This window comes from Amia ocellicauda, chromosome 2 (genome assembly GCF_036373705.1).
Source record: "Amia ocellicauda isolate fAmiCal2 chromosome 2, fAmiCal2.hap1, whole genome shotgun sequence".
Lineage (NCBI taxonomy): Eukaryota > Metazoa > Chordata > Actinopteri > Amiiformes > Amiidae > Amia > Amia ocellicauda.
This window is the reverse complement of record NC_089851.1, coordinates 11,804,656-11,821,418: the sequence shown is the minus strand read 5'-3', so window position 1 is coordinate 11,821,418 and position 16,763 is coordinate 11,804,656. Positions and strand designations below refer to the sequence as shown.

At 35.9% G+C, this 16,763-nt stretch overlaps 1 protein-coding gene across 2 annotated transcripts; it reads right to left on the bottom strand.

The window, feature by feature from the left end:
- Nucleotides 1-906: 906 nt before the first annotated feature.
- On the bottom strand, nucleotides 907-13,205 carry LOC136712535 (A-kinase anchor protein 7). Of its 2 annotated transcripts, none has more exons than XM_066689174.1 (7): nucleotides 13,166-13,205; nucleotides 12,737-12,902; nucleotides 11,261-11,341; nucleotides 10,402-10,550; nucleotides 9,749-9,885; nucleotides 4,118-4,230; nucleotides 907-2,720 (listed from the first exon to the last, which is right to left on the bottom strand). In XM_066689174.1, exons 6-7 carry the CDS (start codon nucleotides 4,202-4,204, stop codon nucleotides 2,268-2,270), a joined length of 540 nt encoding a protein of 179 aa, XP_066545271.1. In that variant the 5' UTR covers nucleotides 4,205-4,230; nucleotides 9,749-9,885; nucleotides 10,402-10,550; nucleotides 11,261-11,341; nucleotides 12,737-12,902; nucleotides 13,166-13,205; the 3' UTR covers nucleotides 907-2,267. Both variants share the same exon structure in this region, with proteins under 2 accessions (XP_066545271.1, XP_066545278.1).
- Between the last annotated feature and the right edge of the window lie 3,558 nt (nucleotides 13,206-16,763).

Genomic DNA, 16,763 nt, shown 5'->3' with positions numbered 1-16,763 from the left:
AAGAGAACGGTGCAGGCCTGACTGCTTGACCCCTACAGTGAGGGGGTCCGGAGGCTCTGGTGTTCATCCTTCCAGTAGAGTTCAGAGATTCGTAGAATCTGTAACCAAGAGCATTGAAGCTGTTCTGGCGGATCTTGGTGGCTCAACACCTTACAGAGACACTTTATGTTGGGTTTTTCCTTTAATTTGTCACCCATCTGTATGTGTGTGTGTGGTGTGTGGGTGTGTGTCATTTACATAATGTAGTAATTTTAGTCGGTAATATAAGTATAAGCAAGTCATATAATATACACAAGACTTGACATAAATAGTCAGTCAATGATATTCAAATATGCCATTCCAATTACATGATAGACACATGGATACTAATAAATAATACAGAGGAGTACACGACCTCAGCAATACCACAAATAGGATGTTTGCGAGACATGCTCTAAAGCACTGAATTAATCCGACCGAAGATATTTTGCTTTTTAACAGGATGATTGCCTAGATCAAGGGAAAATAAAAATTAAATTCTGTTGGTTTGTGGGAATATTCATGTACATTTGTATAGCACATGATGTTCATCTCACACAGAGAGCAACAGTTGTGCCATCAGAACTACAGCTCAGCCTTGCCAATCACAGGACACCATCTCCACTTGGCAAGGCAAGACCTCATTTGGATCATGATTGGGCTGCAATCCTGCACACCAGAAGGGATGTCAATCCATAAGCTAATTTCTGCCCTGCATACGGTGAAAGGCAGCACAGCAAAGTATAAACCCCTCTCTTGCTTTGCAGTACAAAGTACAGATACATTAGAAAGGCATTCATTTAGAGTAGTGGTGAGTGACTTGCTGCCCTCAGGGATTAAATGTGTAGGCTGGTTATCAATCCAAAAACCATGACATCATTAGTTTCCCTGAGTTTTATTGCTTCCAGTGAAGAGCATTTGCAACATTTTAAGCTTAGTGTGTATTCCATTTTTCTAGAAATTAAAAAAAAGGGGTATTTTCAAACTAATACACATTAGATCTGCAATCTGTGAAGATGCTTCAGGGAAGTGTGGCTCATTAAATGTATCCCACACATTACCAGAGGTTGCCCACGACTGCTTTAGAGGCTGCTAATTTAGGTCAAGTCCCGTTTGAGAAAATAATTCCTGTCTAAGAAATATAATTCCTTGTTTATTTAAATACTATTCATACAAAATACATGTTGCTAGATTAAGGCAATCATTTTCTCAAATAATGTATCTAATGCTGGTGGGGGAAAAATCATGTTACAAAGGATTGTGCTTCTTCATTGACAGATTAAATAGCACACATTTAATAATTTGCTGAATTTGAGCTCTTGAATTATTTGATTTGGGCTGTTAATTCATTAATTCAGCTCAAACTGAATGATGCTGGAATTTGATTTGCTTTTACAAACAGATTTTCTCCAAGCGAACTTCAGCCACACGAACATAATAAAATATCTGCTCAGAAGCCTGAATAAAATTAAAAGAGCAAACATCTAGCATCTCCATTTATCATCTATTTCAGTAGTTTTCAAGAATGTCTAGAACCTTCTGTCAGCTTTGTTAACCGTCACAGTCCACTATTGCTAAAGAGGAGTGCCAGTGCTTTCACAGTATTGTATCAGCTTTACTCTGAGGAATGGAAGATCTTAAATAGGACTGACATTTCATCTGGTTTAAAATAAACGGAAAATTAATTAAAAACATGAAAGAGCTAGAACTAATTGTACAATTAGCAGGTCCTATAATGCTTCAGCGTGAAACTTTTTCAGTGCAGGTGCGCACACACACACATACACGCTTACTTTAAGGCATGCTTGAGAAAAGTTTTATAACTGTGACAAATAAAGAAGTCAAACAAAACAGGTTACAGCCAAACTTCAATGACATCCCACCCTTCTTAAAGCTACACATAGAAAATGAAATTGTCCCTCCAAAGGATGATTTATTTTACTAAAACATTAATAGCTAGTTCTCTTGTTTAAACTTAACTATCCATTCAAAAAAATAAATAAAGAGGGGCACAGAATGGGGTCTATTAATGACCGATTAAATTATCCTTCATATTTACCTAAAAAATAAAAAGTCTTCCTTTTTAAATCAAAAAGGGTTCTTGTACCCTCATCAGATGCAACTAATATTTACTTTATTAAATCAAGAGTATAATAATAATCATTATAATTATGATTATTTTAATTATAAATCAGACATACTCTTGAAAGTTTTTCTTTTTCCGCTAGGGAGGACTTCCTTCACCGACACTAATCTGTGGTCTTTGCACAAGCTCTCTCCAGGTCCTCAGGTTTGGTGCTGATCCCCGTGGACTCTCCATGCACCTTGTCATCAATATCTCTCCCAAGATCAGCAGCCGAGGCATGTCTGCTATTCACAGTTTCCTTGAGAACTGACCCATGGACAGAATCCTGTTCTGCACAAGATGTGACACGGAGGGAACTGAGCGGCTGGTCCTGATCAGAACTGCAATCTTGAGTTTCACCAACACAGGCAACAGACTCGGAGGTCACCATAGTCACTTCTGAACAAGAGGTCAATTCCCCGACACTTGCCTCAGAAGAACCCCAGACAAGTGAACTTTCACACTGGTAGTAACCAGAGGCTTGCGTCTTTCTCATGGCACAGAGATCAATCCGAGTGAATGTCTGGACACCGAAAGAGAAGTCTTCATATTCTTTGTATATAATTGCCTTTAGCCTCTATAAGAATACAAGTAAAGGATATGCATTAAAATATGTAATATAAAACCAATATAGTTACAAACACACACACGTATTATTACTGGAAGATTATAATTAGCAGCAAGCTTTAGTACAAAGTGTTTTTGAAGTTAATTTTCTCCTGCAGCAAATGATTATAGTAGGTCACATGCAATATACAACAGAAAAAATATGGAGTAGATATAACCTTTTTCAGGTCGTTGAATAATTCATAGATGCACTATCTGGAATGATATTCCAATGTTTCACAAACTACCACTGAAGAAAGACTTAAACTACAAATAACCACGAAGGGTTAGAGAAACCATATCAAAGATACCATAATAGAAAATAAAAAATGAAACCTTGTTGTTTCACAGTCATCCTTTGTGTATTCGTGTTATACTGTCAAAATGCATTCTGTATCATACAAGATAAAAAACAAGAACAGCAGGACAGCTGAAGGCTTTACAATGTGATTTACCCCCAGGAGAAAGGGATTACAAACACAGCCAGGAAGGATTCTTCCAAATGCTTCTCTTTTAAATCCAGCACGTGATCGGAAGCTACAGTACGAGAAGATTTAATTTTTTATTTTGTTTCATTCCTCTCCCCACCATTTGACACATCAACGTTCTTCACATGCAGAATTATGTGCCAAGTCAGGGTGCTTTGCAGCGCTCATTTACAACTATGGGATTTGTAAATATGCTGAGAAGGTGGAAATAAAAAGCAGGTCCTTCGAACACTGTAGTAGAATAGGTTTCAAAAACACATCTACCTGTACATTGTTTTTCAGCAGCTTTAATCAACCACAAGATGGCAGGATTTTAAAACTTTCCACCGAGAAAGTGCAAAACAACCAGAGAATATTGTTCACGTAGAAACACATCCAAACAGATCAGTTTTCCACCTCAGGAGAGTTCCAGAAATGAAATGGGGAATTCAGGACACTTACCAAGATCTCAAATACAAAACATAAACCGACTCTTCAATTTTCAGCATTTAAAAAGTTTAAAATATTCTGATGTACTGTACAGTAGTACTATAAAAGTTACTGTATCCGATCTGTTGCTTATAATTGATTCCTATATGCACTATTTTAGACCCACATGCTTGCACTTCATGCATACTCATTGCCTGTATTTCATATGGTATTTAGCTCTACTGTACAACGTACTGGACTGCTGGATTGTATTTCAGGTTCTTTATGAATACAAGTTGGCTAGGACAAAGCAAGCCAAATAAATTCAACAAACGTGTCCTTATATATACATACTCCAGCCTAGTAAGTAGCCCTATTAACCCCAGTCACCAATGGAGAAACATTGATCTGCATGTGCATCTGTATTACAGGTTCCAAACAAAGCACAAAGAAATAATTTAAAGATATTTACCATGCGTCTCAGTGCTGGTGCTCTGGACAACTTCAGAATAGTCAGATGAGGTTTAAACTCTTTGCTGCCAGTAATATCAAGCCCCATATCTTCAAAATGTTGCCTTATAATCTCTAGCAGAAAAAAAAAAAAAAAAAAAAAAAAAAAACTTTAGAATCTCATACTTTTTGATAAACCACATCGTAATCTCCTCAAATATTGTACAGATATAGTCAAATATATAAAAATTATGTTACGATATATCCAAAATATATAAATGTGAAGGAACAAAGTGTTAATTGCCGTTCTATTTTTTGGATTGAACTCCCTTTCTTCCTACATTCAATCTTTTCATTTTCAATATAAATCCAAAAAGTCTCTTTTTCTAATATTAGAACACAAACCTTTGACACATTTGTCTGTTCATCATTTCAATGTGCAGGAGTCTATTTATGCATTTTATTAACAATAAATACATTCATGCCTAAGGGATAAAACAGAATAATTGCCTGTATCTGTTCAATTGCATTAAAGCCTGTATTCCCTTCAAAAATCAAACCCAAATATATTTACAATCCTGCATCACATTACATCACAATTTCAATAAACACATTCAGTAATTTTGAAGTCATTATACTCATTGATCCAAATGATGAGATGGGTTTCTTTGAAATACAGAGATGCAATTTCAACTGTGCTACATTGAGAAGGGGACACATTCAAAAGTGACAAGTAGGCACCTGGTTCAGTATCATCTGCCTTCAACTAATGTTTTTCTTAATGCTTTCCAGATGGCATGGTTGTACAATATAGATCTATGCAAGAAAAATTTAATTCCAGAGAGATTGATCATTATTATTAGTCTTCATTTGAGTTCTGGCATTCCATCTACAACAGGTTTCACAACTGAAGCCTTCTGTAACAGTGGCAAACAAGAGCATTTGATTAAACTGTTAATAAAAGGAGCTCATCTAGTCACATTCTCCGCAATGTAATTACAAAGAATGTAGGGTTTAAAAATGTGGATCTCTGTGCCTTTTGAAGACCGCTGAAGCACAGCTACCTGAGCCAACTTGGATAATGTAATGTTAACTTCCCAAATTAAACTAAAACATATTAGCAGAGGGACAGATGAGGAAGTTGATCAAAGCAGGTGTGACGGCAAGGATGCGATATCAAATGAACCATTCAGATAAACAAGATCAAAGTCTCTTCACTTCAGAGCTCCTCTGTTGGCATATTTAATATGAACTTTTTCCAGCTGGATTGTTTGCATAAGGAGGTCAGTCCCACGGATTTATTTTCACAAGGACACTGATTGAATAATAGGCAGAAATTATTACCACTGACAGAGCCCAGCTATCCAAAGTGGAATGACATTCACGACATAGCTTGATCAGTACCCTTGGGGGCAGGATGGCAGCTCACAACCCTTTCATTGTGACACATGGCTGCTCCGGCTGCCCGTGCCAGGATAGAGAGAGCAGTCTAGCTTCAAATCTGTCATCCAACATCTCTTTTCCTAATAAAATGTATTCTCACGATTCCAATGTCATGTAATAAAACATGGAATTCATTAAAAAGCTGACGAATCCTTGCATACCTAAAGGCCAAGCCCACTGCTGTTTATAGCTGCATAGTAATCTCATTTTGATGCCAGCATCTCTTAAATGGATCATTTCCATCTTATTCGAAAGGACAAATGCAATATTGCCTCTGGACCGGAACACAGGGAAATGGGATTACCAAAGAAAGGCATGCATGAAAAATAAAAGGCAGGTGTATTAGGCATGTTTTGTATAATTGGGTATATCAGAGAACAGCACCGATGTTGTCATTTCATTACAGCAGCATCCCCTTCAGCCAATATGCGAGTCATAAAATAAAAAATAAAAAATGGTGCCGACACGGCTACAAGTTCCTATAATCAACACAGATTTACTGACCTGCCATGTGACAGAGTATTGGCTGCTCTACCTCTGTCATTTTGATATACACCACTTTATTGTCAAACTGGTCAATTCCACAAAATGCCATCTGGGGCCATCTACCCTGCAAGATCTCATCCAGTTTTTTCCTGCATTGCTGTAACGCATCTGCTGCCCTGCAAAAGGAGCAGCCGTTAGAAGCCAAAGCTCAAGTGAACGCTCAGCTGCCAATGTGTGTTAATTTGACATGGTCAGCGGGCAAGGCAGTCGATACTACGGAAGCTGACTTCGCCCCTGGTGCCCAGAGCCATTTGACAACACTCTTAATTTAACAATCCTTGCATTCAACAAATTACATTTTGATGAAGAGCTCTACGATACACAAGAGAAATTTGATCGGACAAACCACAGGTACATACCCATGGACTTGTGGGTCGGCTGCATCAAATAATTATTCCAATAGAGCCACTTTATTAAATAAAATAAAACCATAATAAGTCAATGATTTAGAGCTGAAATGTTATTTCAAGGGATTTATTAAAATCAAACATTTAGGCTGCTACCTTTCATTTTACAGTCAGATTGTTAAATAAAAGCAGGTTACTAATCTTTATAGGTTATTCATTTTTATCAGCAGCATTCTCCAAATTCCTATAAAGAGGGTTTAACTGAAGCCGTTATTACACACTAGAGGTGTTCTAGATGAAACTCCAGTCTTAATTGAATTCCATAACATGGAACACTATCCTAAATTGAAACACTGTTCTAGGTTGACTGCATAGGTCCAGAGTCCAGTGTTATTAATGGATATTTCTGGTAGGTGAGAAATGCTTTGGCAGGTCATAATTAAAAAGCAGGTATTAAAGGCTTACTGATCCATCCACCTTATCTAAGCACTTTTTAAACCTTTCCACTTCCTAAAGCAGGGGCTCCATTCGCATAATGGTCTTCAACAGCCGAGTAACTATGTCTATCTTACAGTTTTCTTAAATATTGAAATACTTTTTGTATAAGTGTAGCTGACTCTTGAGTGCTTTACTTATGTAAAAGCATTTATTAAGAAAATAGCATGACTCTTGGCAGAAATCATAATAGCATTATGAAAATGCAGTTCAATGACTATGAAAAAATTACAAAGGTAAGGATTTCCCAGAAGGAATTTGATGCAATACACATTACTTCTGCTAAGCCTGGAGATCCCTACTGTAGACTGAATTTCCAGTCTGCAAAGGTTTCCATTACAATTGTGTATGTTATATATGTGTGAACAAGCACGTTCATTTCTGCATTTAACAAATACCCTTGAAGTGTATTCCTGAAAATATATTTGATCAGTCTTCCCATGGGTCAAGGCTGAGGGACTGATACAGACATTTTACAAACATTACAGTAAAACACTTATATTATATAATGAATAAATCAGGTTTTAGACTGTCAACTAAAAATAATAAGTAGCATCTCAAAGTGTTTTCATGCAGTTACATTTTCCTTTACACACTACTTTAGTTACAGTAATGTAAACAAATATTTCAACAGAGCCAACCATATAGTAACCATGCTTTTCCCCACACACACAACAAGAACATGGCTTCAGGTGTTACAGAGGGCTCAGACTTTTCTGATACTGATCAAAGTCCTCCCGTATACCTTCTAATGAATTAAAATCAATACCCATGCTAATGATCTGAATCCTTCAGTAATTTAGCTTTGTGGTATAGTAATCTATTTTAATCTAGTTTTGAAGATGAATAATATCAATAACCCTTTAGCTACAGCCTTAAATAATTTAGTACAATTGAGTATATACATAGATAGACAGAGATAGATTAAAAGCTCAATGTAAATGTGTATTACAGGAATCTTGTGAATTCTTTGAAGAATATTCCTAACAGAGGTATAAATGACAAATCCTGTCTATTTAATAAATGTGTCAGGCCACCACATGAACTGAGAATTAAATTGTGTGACTAGAATACTATAGAACAAACTTAATGTAAGCAATGTGTAGATTTCTATTGTTGGGTGTAGGAATAAACAAACCTATTGCAGCAGTTCATAGGAAAAATTTGACAACAGATTGTGCTAAAAGCATTATGGTGAGCATATTCTCCTTTGTGTTTAAACAATCGTGTTTGTGTCTATGGAAACGCATCCAATTGACCATTGATGAGTACACCTATTTTTGTAAGACGGTAAACAGTGGGAAATATTTTAAAATGCAAGGCTGAAATATTTTCCAGTTCATTTCAGTTGGTTGGTTTGATGTGAAAATATATTTTGCACTTGCAGATTTAAGAGATGAACCGATTCAAGGAACAGTACGAGGCCTGACAGAAATGGTAACATCAATATCAGTTCACTGTAAGCATGTTTAACTGAAATTAATCTACGGAACAACAGTTCAGGGAAAATAAATTGAAAAATAAATATTTTGAGAAACAAAACAAAAAAACTACTGCAGTAGTTGAATTTTGGGCATCAATTAACTATTACCAAAGCTATGCATGCATAAATATAACTACTCTCACTGGATACATTAACTTTTTAATTCATATTTCACATTCTTTAAAATTTCAAAAATAAATGAATGATTGACTGCAAGCTGAGCTTCAACAAGCTACAAAACACAATCTTCTTCTGTGTGATTTCAGTACTACAAACATGAATCTAAGTAAAGAGGTGACTACCTCACACCAAAGGCATGGTGGATCAATTTGAGCAAATCATGCCTTATTTTCTCAGTTTTTTCTGCCACCTACGAAGGAAAAATGCACTGGCAGAATATTACTGTGAACTTGAAAGCGTTGCTTTCAAGTTCACAGCTCACTAACTTTGATTTTGAAGGGAACAAATATATAGTCTTGTGGTGAGATTAAAATTGGTGTCACCTTCAGTATGTGCATCAACCCACTCTGTAATGCCCAGCAAGAAACAGACTGCCTAAGGCCAAATTGCTTGTAGGAGGATTCAAGCCTAAATTTGCAATGCTTAAAAGCATTTAAATGTGGGCATGCTTAAAGCTTGTATTTTGCCTTAAAGTGTGTATTTTCTTGTTGACAAGAGGTTGTGGGTTTTTATATGATATATAAAGCATTGCAAAATGATCTGCAACATTCATAGACAGATACGACTACAGAGCCATCACAGTCGCTTCAACCATATTACTATAAGAGGATACAAAAGATTCCATATTTTAAAACTTTCATACAGTCTATAGGAAATCTAAATTGAATACTTACGACTGATTTAAGTAACCTACATTTCAGTCTGAAACCAAGTAATATCAAGTAAGTCCAATGAAACTGGATCTATAATAATTCAGCTACATGCTAATCATATAGCCCCTCACAATAAGGAGCAACTATGGTCATTCTAAAATTTTTCAACTACTTTCTAAATTAAGAAGTAGATTGTAAAATTAACCAATGTATACACTATTCCAATGATTAACATTAATAAAAAAATTGGCATTAATGTACTTGACATATATATATATATATAATTACTTGGATTATTGAAATCTGGTCAATACGGTCATACCTGGCACAGATATTTTGTGGATAGGAAACACAGAGGGCAGACTGAGGCAATGTCCTCTGCGGAGACAGAATATACTGTCCCCTTATAGTTAACCTCCCGTGTAATTAAACCATTTCTTACAATCCAATCTTTTTCTTGCTAGAATTAATAATGTACTGGTGCATGAAGCTTTTGTTTTTCTTACCTTTTTATCATGTCTTCATTTTTCAGGTTAGCTACAATGACTGTGAGGTGCATTTTCTCCAAAGGAATGACTGCACTGCGAAGCATTTTCTCCTTCGAAATCATAGCATTCTGAATTTTTCCAATTTTTTCCAAAATCTAGAAAAGAAAATTTAAACAATTCAACACATCCCTGCAAGACTCGACAATCATCTTCTTATAGAGTCTAAGATCTCTGTGCAACTTCATTCAAATTCATAATCAACAAATGTACATTTGAACACATTTTCCAATGGTTTTTAGAAGCATAAGAAAAAAACATACATTTTCATATTTTATGTTTTTAGAATAAGTACAGTGCAAGTTATATAAGTGGAGACATTTATTCATAAAAGGGAAGAACATTGACAGACCCAATCAATCTTCAATTCCAAATCCACTGCTTTTCAACTGAGTAGCTAAAGAGGTTTCTGAGAAACAAACATCACCATTAGGTAATGTGCACAATAAATGCTTTTAGTGATAGGTGATATGGATAAATGGGTACTATAAGGAAAAAAGTTAAACAAATAAGAAATTCCATAAGAAACTCAAATCAAATTTAAAACTAAATACATGCATCCTTTAAGACTTAAGGAAAATGATGAACACATTTGCTGTACACCTTCAAATTACCCGTTTGTTTGTAACTGGAATGGCGACAAAGTAATTGGGCCTCTGTATTCGGGGCTTCATTTCCTTTTCTCTCTCGCTGCAGGTCTCTTTCCCTCTCCTTCGGTGTCTCCTTCTTCTGCATTTGGGCTTCTGATCGCCATTGTGCTGAACTTGAAACATTATAGAAAAAATAAGAATTTTTAAAAGCCTGAAATTCATAAATATGGAGTTTTGCAATTTGGTCTTCCACAGTGTACAATAATGCTGAACTGGTGATAATAATTTGAACATTTTCATCTGTTTGCTTTACAATCACAGTCTGAAAAGGTAAGTTATCTAGAGGTGTTGGATGGTGTTCAGAGATGGTGGAGACCGGATATTTTTTTTATGTGGCCAGTAGAGGAAAAGAGGACAACGGGAGATGTAGGGAGAAACAAGGGACTGAAAATGGAAGAAGGCCGTGTGGGGGAGAGTGACCGGGAAGGACAGGAATTAGAACTTGGATACACAGAGATATGTGGACAGTGAAGAGTCCAAAGAAGAGGAACTGCATGAGAAACTACAGACTGGATGAACTGGAGAAGATGGATTGCAGATGCCAGAGACAATAGCCTGCACCAGTCACCAGACGGCACCGGTAAATCTAGGTGTTCTTTTCTGTTTATGAGTGAAACCCAACCATTCCAAGATATGGTCATGGCAGACATAGGGCAATAGAAAACCAATGTTTGGAGAAAGCAGAGACAAGAGTGGAAAGCATAGAAGTATATCAGCATGAAAAAGCAAAACGTTTCAAGTGTATAACAGACATTTAAACTTCACAAGACAAGATCAGAGAGACAGCGAGAGGAGAAGAGGTAAAAGATTGTTTAAATCATACTTCCAAAAACATCTGCAATATCATCAATATTATAAAAGGGTAGTTCTGAAAGTTCTCCCACACGGTTCTTCAATTTTTCTCCTGGAAGAGAAGACAAATGTTAAGAAGCTCACAAACTTCATTTTTAATTATACATCCATAAAAAATAGCTATGAAAATAAATAAATTAATAATAATATTTTAATCCTGCATTAAACTTGCAAACCGTTTGTTCCACATAGAAAAGTACCCAAGTCATCGTGTTGCTGTGTAAACTATAATGATAGAAAAGAGCTTGTTTTTGGAGACAATAGGTACAGTAATTACTTTTATTTGGAGAGAGAACTATTATTCTAGCAGCATTTGATGTTTTAAGGAACACATTGGCTCAGATAAAAATGTTCAACAACATTTGGGATCAGACACTTTTACTGCCATTCTTTACTTATGAAACAGTCATTTAAAAAATTAAAATATGCAAGGACCCAAACCACCAATAATAATGATGTACTGCATATCTTACATCTAAAAATATAACACAAACTAATATTATTCAGGTTATCCATTAGTACAAATAATGTATCCAATGAAGAAGCGATCTTATTCCACAGACACAAAACAAAGATGACTTATTCTAACCCGTTAACCTACTTCGTCCACCATTTTTTGGAAGACTGTATGATTTGGTTTTTGGACACTAGTGGGCAACAATAGCTGGAGTGGGTTTACCTAACCCTGCATGCTTAAAGATTGAGTGTGACATTTGAGTGTAACATACTTATTTTGTATTTTTGTACAAAGTTATAATACGTATAATGTAACTACAATGACTGAGGACATGTTATCTAGGAAGTTATTTAGGAACTGTGTGTTCCTTGTCAGGTGAAGATTTCTTCAGGAAGACTCCAGTTCAAGTTTGTTCTTGTTCGAAAGCTGTGCATTTGTGGGAAAGAGCAGCCCAACAGTTAAACCTGATTGAATATAATTAAGAATCTCCACTTTTTAAGATGTTTATATTTATTTTTGTTGCATATACCCATTAAACACCTCTTTAAAATGTGTGAATAGGAATTGTGGCCATCTTGGGCAAAAACAGTTATTCTTCATTAAACAGCTAACTGGTTGTTACCATGTTGAGGTGGTGAACATAAAGGCATTTTTGCTTCCACAGATATGACTGAATAAGAATAACATGAGTGTTGTGTGTAAAATAACGACACAATGTAAAATGGAGACTACACCTTATTATGTCAAGAGTGTAAAACTATAAACATACAGCCGACCTTTTCATGTTATAACTGTCATCATTAGAAAAGTCCCTACCAGATGTATATCTAAAGAGTTCCCAAATTCATTTGAAGACATGATTTCATCCACTACACCTGAAGCACACACACATCAGAAACAGTGAATGACTGACAGACCTTCCCACTGTTGGCCCACAGTCACCCAAACTAAAAGCATGTCATTTTCCATATTGCACTTCGTGGTACTCACCAAGACATGTAGCTTTTACTAACATTTTCGACGCATTTCCTTTGGGTTTTGTTTCTTGTTTCTTCAAGAGGTTAATACTCGAGTCAGCATCGTTGTTGTTCCTCATTTTCTTTTGGATTTGAGAATAATGGTCTTTTAAAAGTGCTTTAAACTCCTACAAAATAAACTGACAAAAATAGGTTCATTAGTGCATTAACCTAGGAGTAGATTATATCAATTAAATGCTAACATGAAATGCCAACGTCATTATTGCAATAGCCTACATGATTTATATTTTAGGTTTTATTTAAATAATTGCAAAGGAGTCGCAGCAACAACAAAACAAAGAAGCAAACTGAATATGTAGACGTACAATAATAATGTTATGCCAGGTGTGTATTTATCTAGTAGTATCTAAAACTAACGACATACGTAAAGCTATATTATTACCACGAAGACGCATTTCATCACAGCACAGCACATTTCTTTATTCATTAAACCCAGTCATCGTACCCCGCCGTGTTTGACGTTTTTAACAGCCCACATGGGCAACGTGCTCACAGCCGGCACCTGTTGGGGATTCTGGGTGATTGGGGCCAATGAGGTAGGGAAACATGGCTTACATTAACTTACTTTTTTCCAGTGTTTTCCAGTGTTTTTTCCGGTCAGTTTAGGGGGCAGTATAGGTTATAGCTTTATTAAATGGTACCAAACATTTATTTACACTCTCTCTCCCTCACACACACACATTACAAATTAGACAAAAGGCAGATTGTATTCACCTTGAGAGAAGAACATTTAAAAGTGAGGAAAGTCAAACCGTTTGAAAGTACAAGGCTAATTGCTTAAAAAGGAGTGCTAACCCTTGCTGCTGATTTCCATTCAAAGTATAAACAGCCTTAACTTTATATCTAACTCAAAAAAACATGTTTTGATATTGATGCACTGACATTCAGGGCTGCCTGAACTTAACCCCATTGTGTGTGCATATGTAAAATACAAACTGATATGATCTCTCTCTCTCTCTCTCTCTCTCTCTCTCTCTCTCTCTCTCTCTCTCTCTCTCTATATATATATATATATATATATATATATATATATATATATATATATATATATATATACTTCTGATTCGTACACAGAGTATCACATCCCCAAACCAATACATAACCAAGAGGTACAGGATCTTAAGTTAATTGGGATATTAATCACAATAATTAAGTGTGTCAAAGCCCTAATATATGTCATGCTTTATTAACAGTAGTAGTTTGACCTATGACCTATTAAAGACTGAATATTCTGCCACTTTCCATAATAGGGAGCCAGAATGAAAAAGTACTATTAAACTAACAGTAGTGCTGTATTGCATCATAATTCAGAAGACATACTGAGCTACAGTACAGTACTGTATTTCTACATGTTACGGCCCTTTATTACAGATAAAACACACTGCACAGAGGCATCGTTGAAAACTTAAAACTCAGCAATTTGATAGAGCCACTATAGATTAATGTCTATTGTATTGCCAGTACAGTCCTGGTGATGAAAAGCTGAAGGCTTGTACATGATGTTTCGTACATATACTGCACTCTGCAATAGAAGACCAACATTTCCACACATGTTTATCTCACAATTTTTCCATTAAACTTTTCCCAAAATGCAACAGTTTCAGTTCCATAGAGATATTTATGTATGGATTTAGGTCAGCCTATGCAAATTTCATATCTGTTTTAGAGACAAAAAAGCAAAACAAGCTCATCAGCTTGACTTATTTATTACAACTGGCTTCCTCCTCCCTTTTCATCTTATCAGCCCTGTGACAGAACACCAGTAAAACAAAAACAACACAAAAGGAGGGTCTGACCTAGTCATGATTGTTTATTTTATTTAAAACTAAAGTGGCTGTCTGTGACTTTTATATATTTTTTATTTCCTTTTTATCATCTAGATGACTGTTTACATGATTGTTGGTTTATTAATTTTGATGTTATGTCTACACAGTAAACAATAACTTTTAAGAAGAGAAAAATGATTAAAGGCTTGGTTGTTGATTAGGACCTCACGACAAAAAGCTTACATAACTGGGGGGCATTCTCACCACATAATTAGATATACCACTCTGAGGTCATGAGTTAAGTATTAAGCATTTGGATGGGAAGAAATATTAAGTTAAACAATTTCCTGTGCTGAGCTTTTGCCCGGTGATGAACTTGTGTCCCGCCCCCAAGGTTTACCCTGCCTTGCTCCCTGTGTCCACCGTGACCCTGTACTGAATGAAGCGATTATTGAAAATGGATGGATGGATGGGATGGACTTTCTAGTTTTTGAGTTTGAATGGAAGTGAGAGAAATAGCAATTGAACTTAATATTAAAATTATAATCACACTTTGCTGCTACACAGTTTAGTACTGTTCATCTCAGAGCTTCCTAAAGAGCTCTGATGGTGCTAGAGAACTCACTTCATCTTTAACTAAAATACAGCACTCTCTTGGTTGGTGGATGGCAGCAATTTGTGGTGCTAGGAGATCATTACACAGCAGATAAAGTGGAAAAAAGTTAGGAAATACATATCCATTTAAACTATGGGAAGAACAGTATCTCCTATTGTCATGTCCACTGTCATCATATTGACACATACATTTTGTAATTTTTGTTTTATTTATTGGTATTCCAACAGAATTCCAACAGTTAATTTTCATTTTTTGCATCATATCCTTGTAGACCTACAGCCACAGTCCAGCCTGACTGATCTTATGAATAAGATTAGGTTTTAGGGTGATATAATTGCTGTAGAAATAAATTAGTCTAAAACATTGCATGTACAAACACCCACCCTCCCACACACACACACACACACACACACACACACACACACACACACACATATATATATATATATATATATATATATACACACTTTTTAATTTAAATGAAGAGTGGTAATTTCTGTTTGTTTACTAAATTTATTTTTTTGCATTACATTAATTCCTCTGATTTGTAAACTTAAAATTAATAAGCACCATGGTACAATTCACCTCATGTATTTTTTATGCTTTGTTTCTATGCTGGCTGCACCTCTGGGTTAATTTAAATGATAAGCAATTTAAATTAACCAACATTTTATAATTAAAAGATGCTGCAGACTGAATGGAAAACGACGTTTTAATCTTCATGCCAGAAGTGCATAATAGATACATTGGAGAAAGTCCTAATTAGAAAAGTCCTGTCTAAGCTGATTTAAGGTAACTCCTCTGTAGTGTCAATCCTGAACTTCGTTCATCACAGTCTTAACTGAAACCCCACAAAACAGGATTTGCAGAAAGAACATCTTATTACTACATCTGATTTTTAGGATATTTTTTCTTACTCCATTTTTTATTTATTTTTATCTGGGCTTTAATCATAATATGTATATATACACATACAAGTACATGTTTCCAGTACTGATTGTTATACTATTTAGACAGTATTACAGTGTGGCCGCTATAGTAGTGGGAAGGAAGTTCTGCATACAGCTTAAAAGACAGTGCCACCAGCCCGGATAGCTCAGTTGGTAGGCTCCAACTTTTCCATTTTAGTTTTGTCCGACCACAAAACTGAGTGTTGTATTTTTTTGCATATTTCAAACATGGTTCAAGGTAGGCTTTCTTGAGATTTGTGGAGTGCTTTGTTGTCACATGCACACTTTGAACAGTCTTGGCCATACAAGTCTGTATCTCTTCCAAAATTGGCCTCCTGGTAGCCTCTCTGATCAGTCTCCTTCTTGTTCGGTCATCCAGTTTGGAGGGATGGCCTGATTTAGGCAGGGTCTTGGTGGTGCCATATAAATTTCACTTCTTAATTATCATCTTGACCGAGCTCCAAGGGATATTCAAGGCCTGGTATTATTTTTATACCATGCCCTGATCTGTGCCTTTCACACATTTGTCCCAGAGTGCTTTTGAATGTTCCTTGTTGCTCATGGTTGAGCACTGCTGAATTGATCCTGAAATCATGTGATTCACTACAATTTAACTTGGGTGGAGGCAGCTTAACTTGGTGTGTGATT

Coding starts and splice junctions, on each gene's coding strand:
- LOC136712535 (XM_066689174.1), bottom strand. CDS start 4,204: ATGGGGCTTGATATTACTGGCAGCAAAGAGTTTAAACCTCATCTGACT. Junction 2,721..4,117: donor CACCAGCACTGAGACGCATG/GTAAATATCTTT, acceptor GTATTCTTATAG/AGGCTAAAGGCAATTATATA.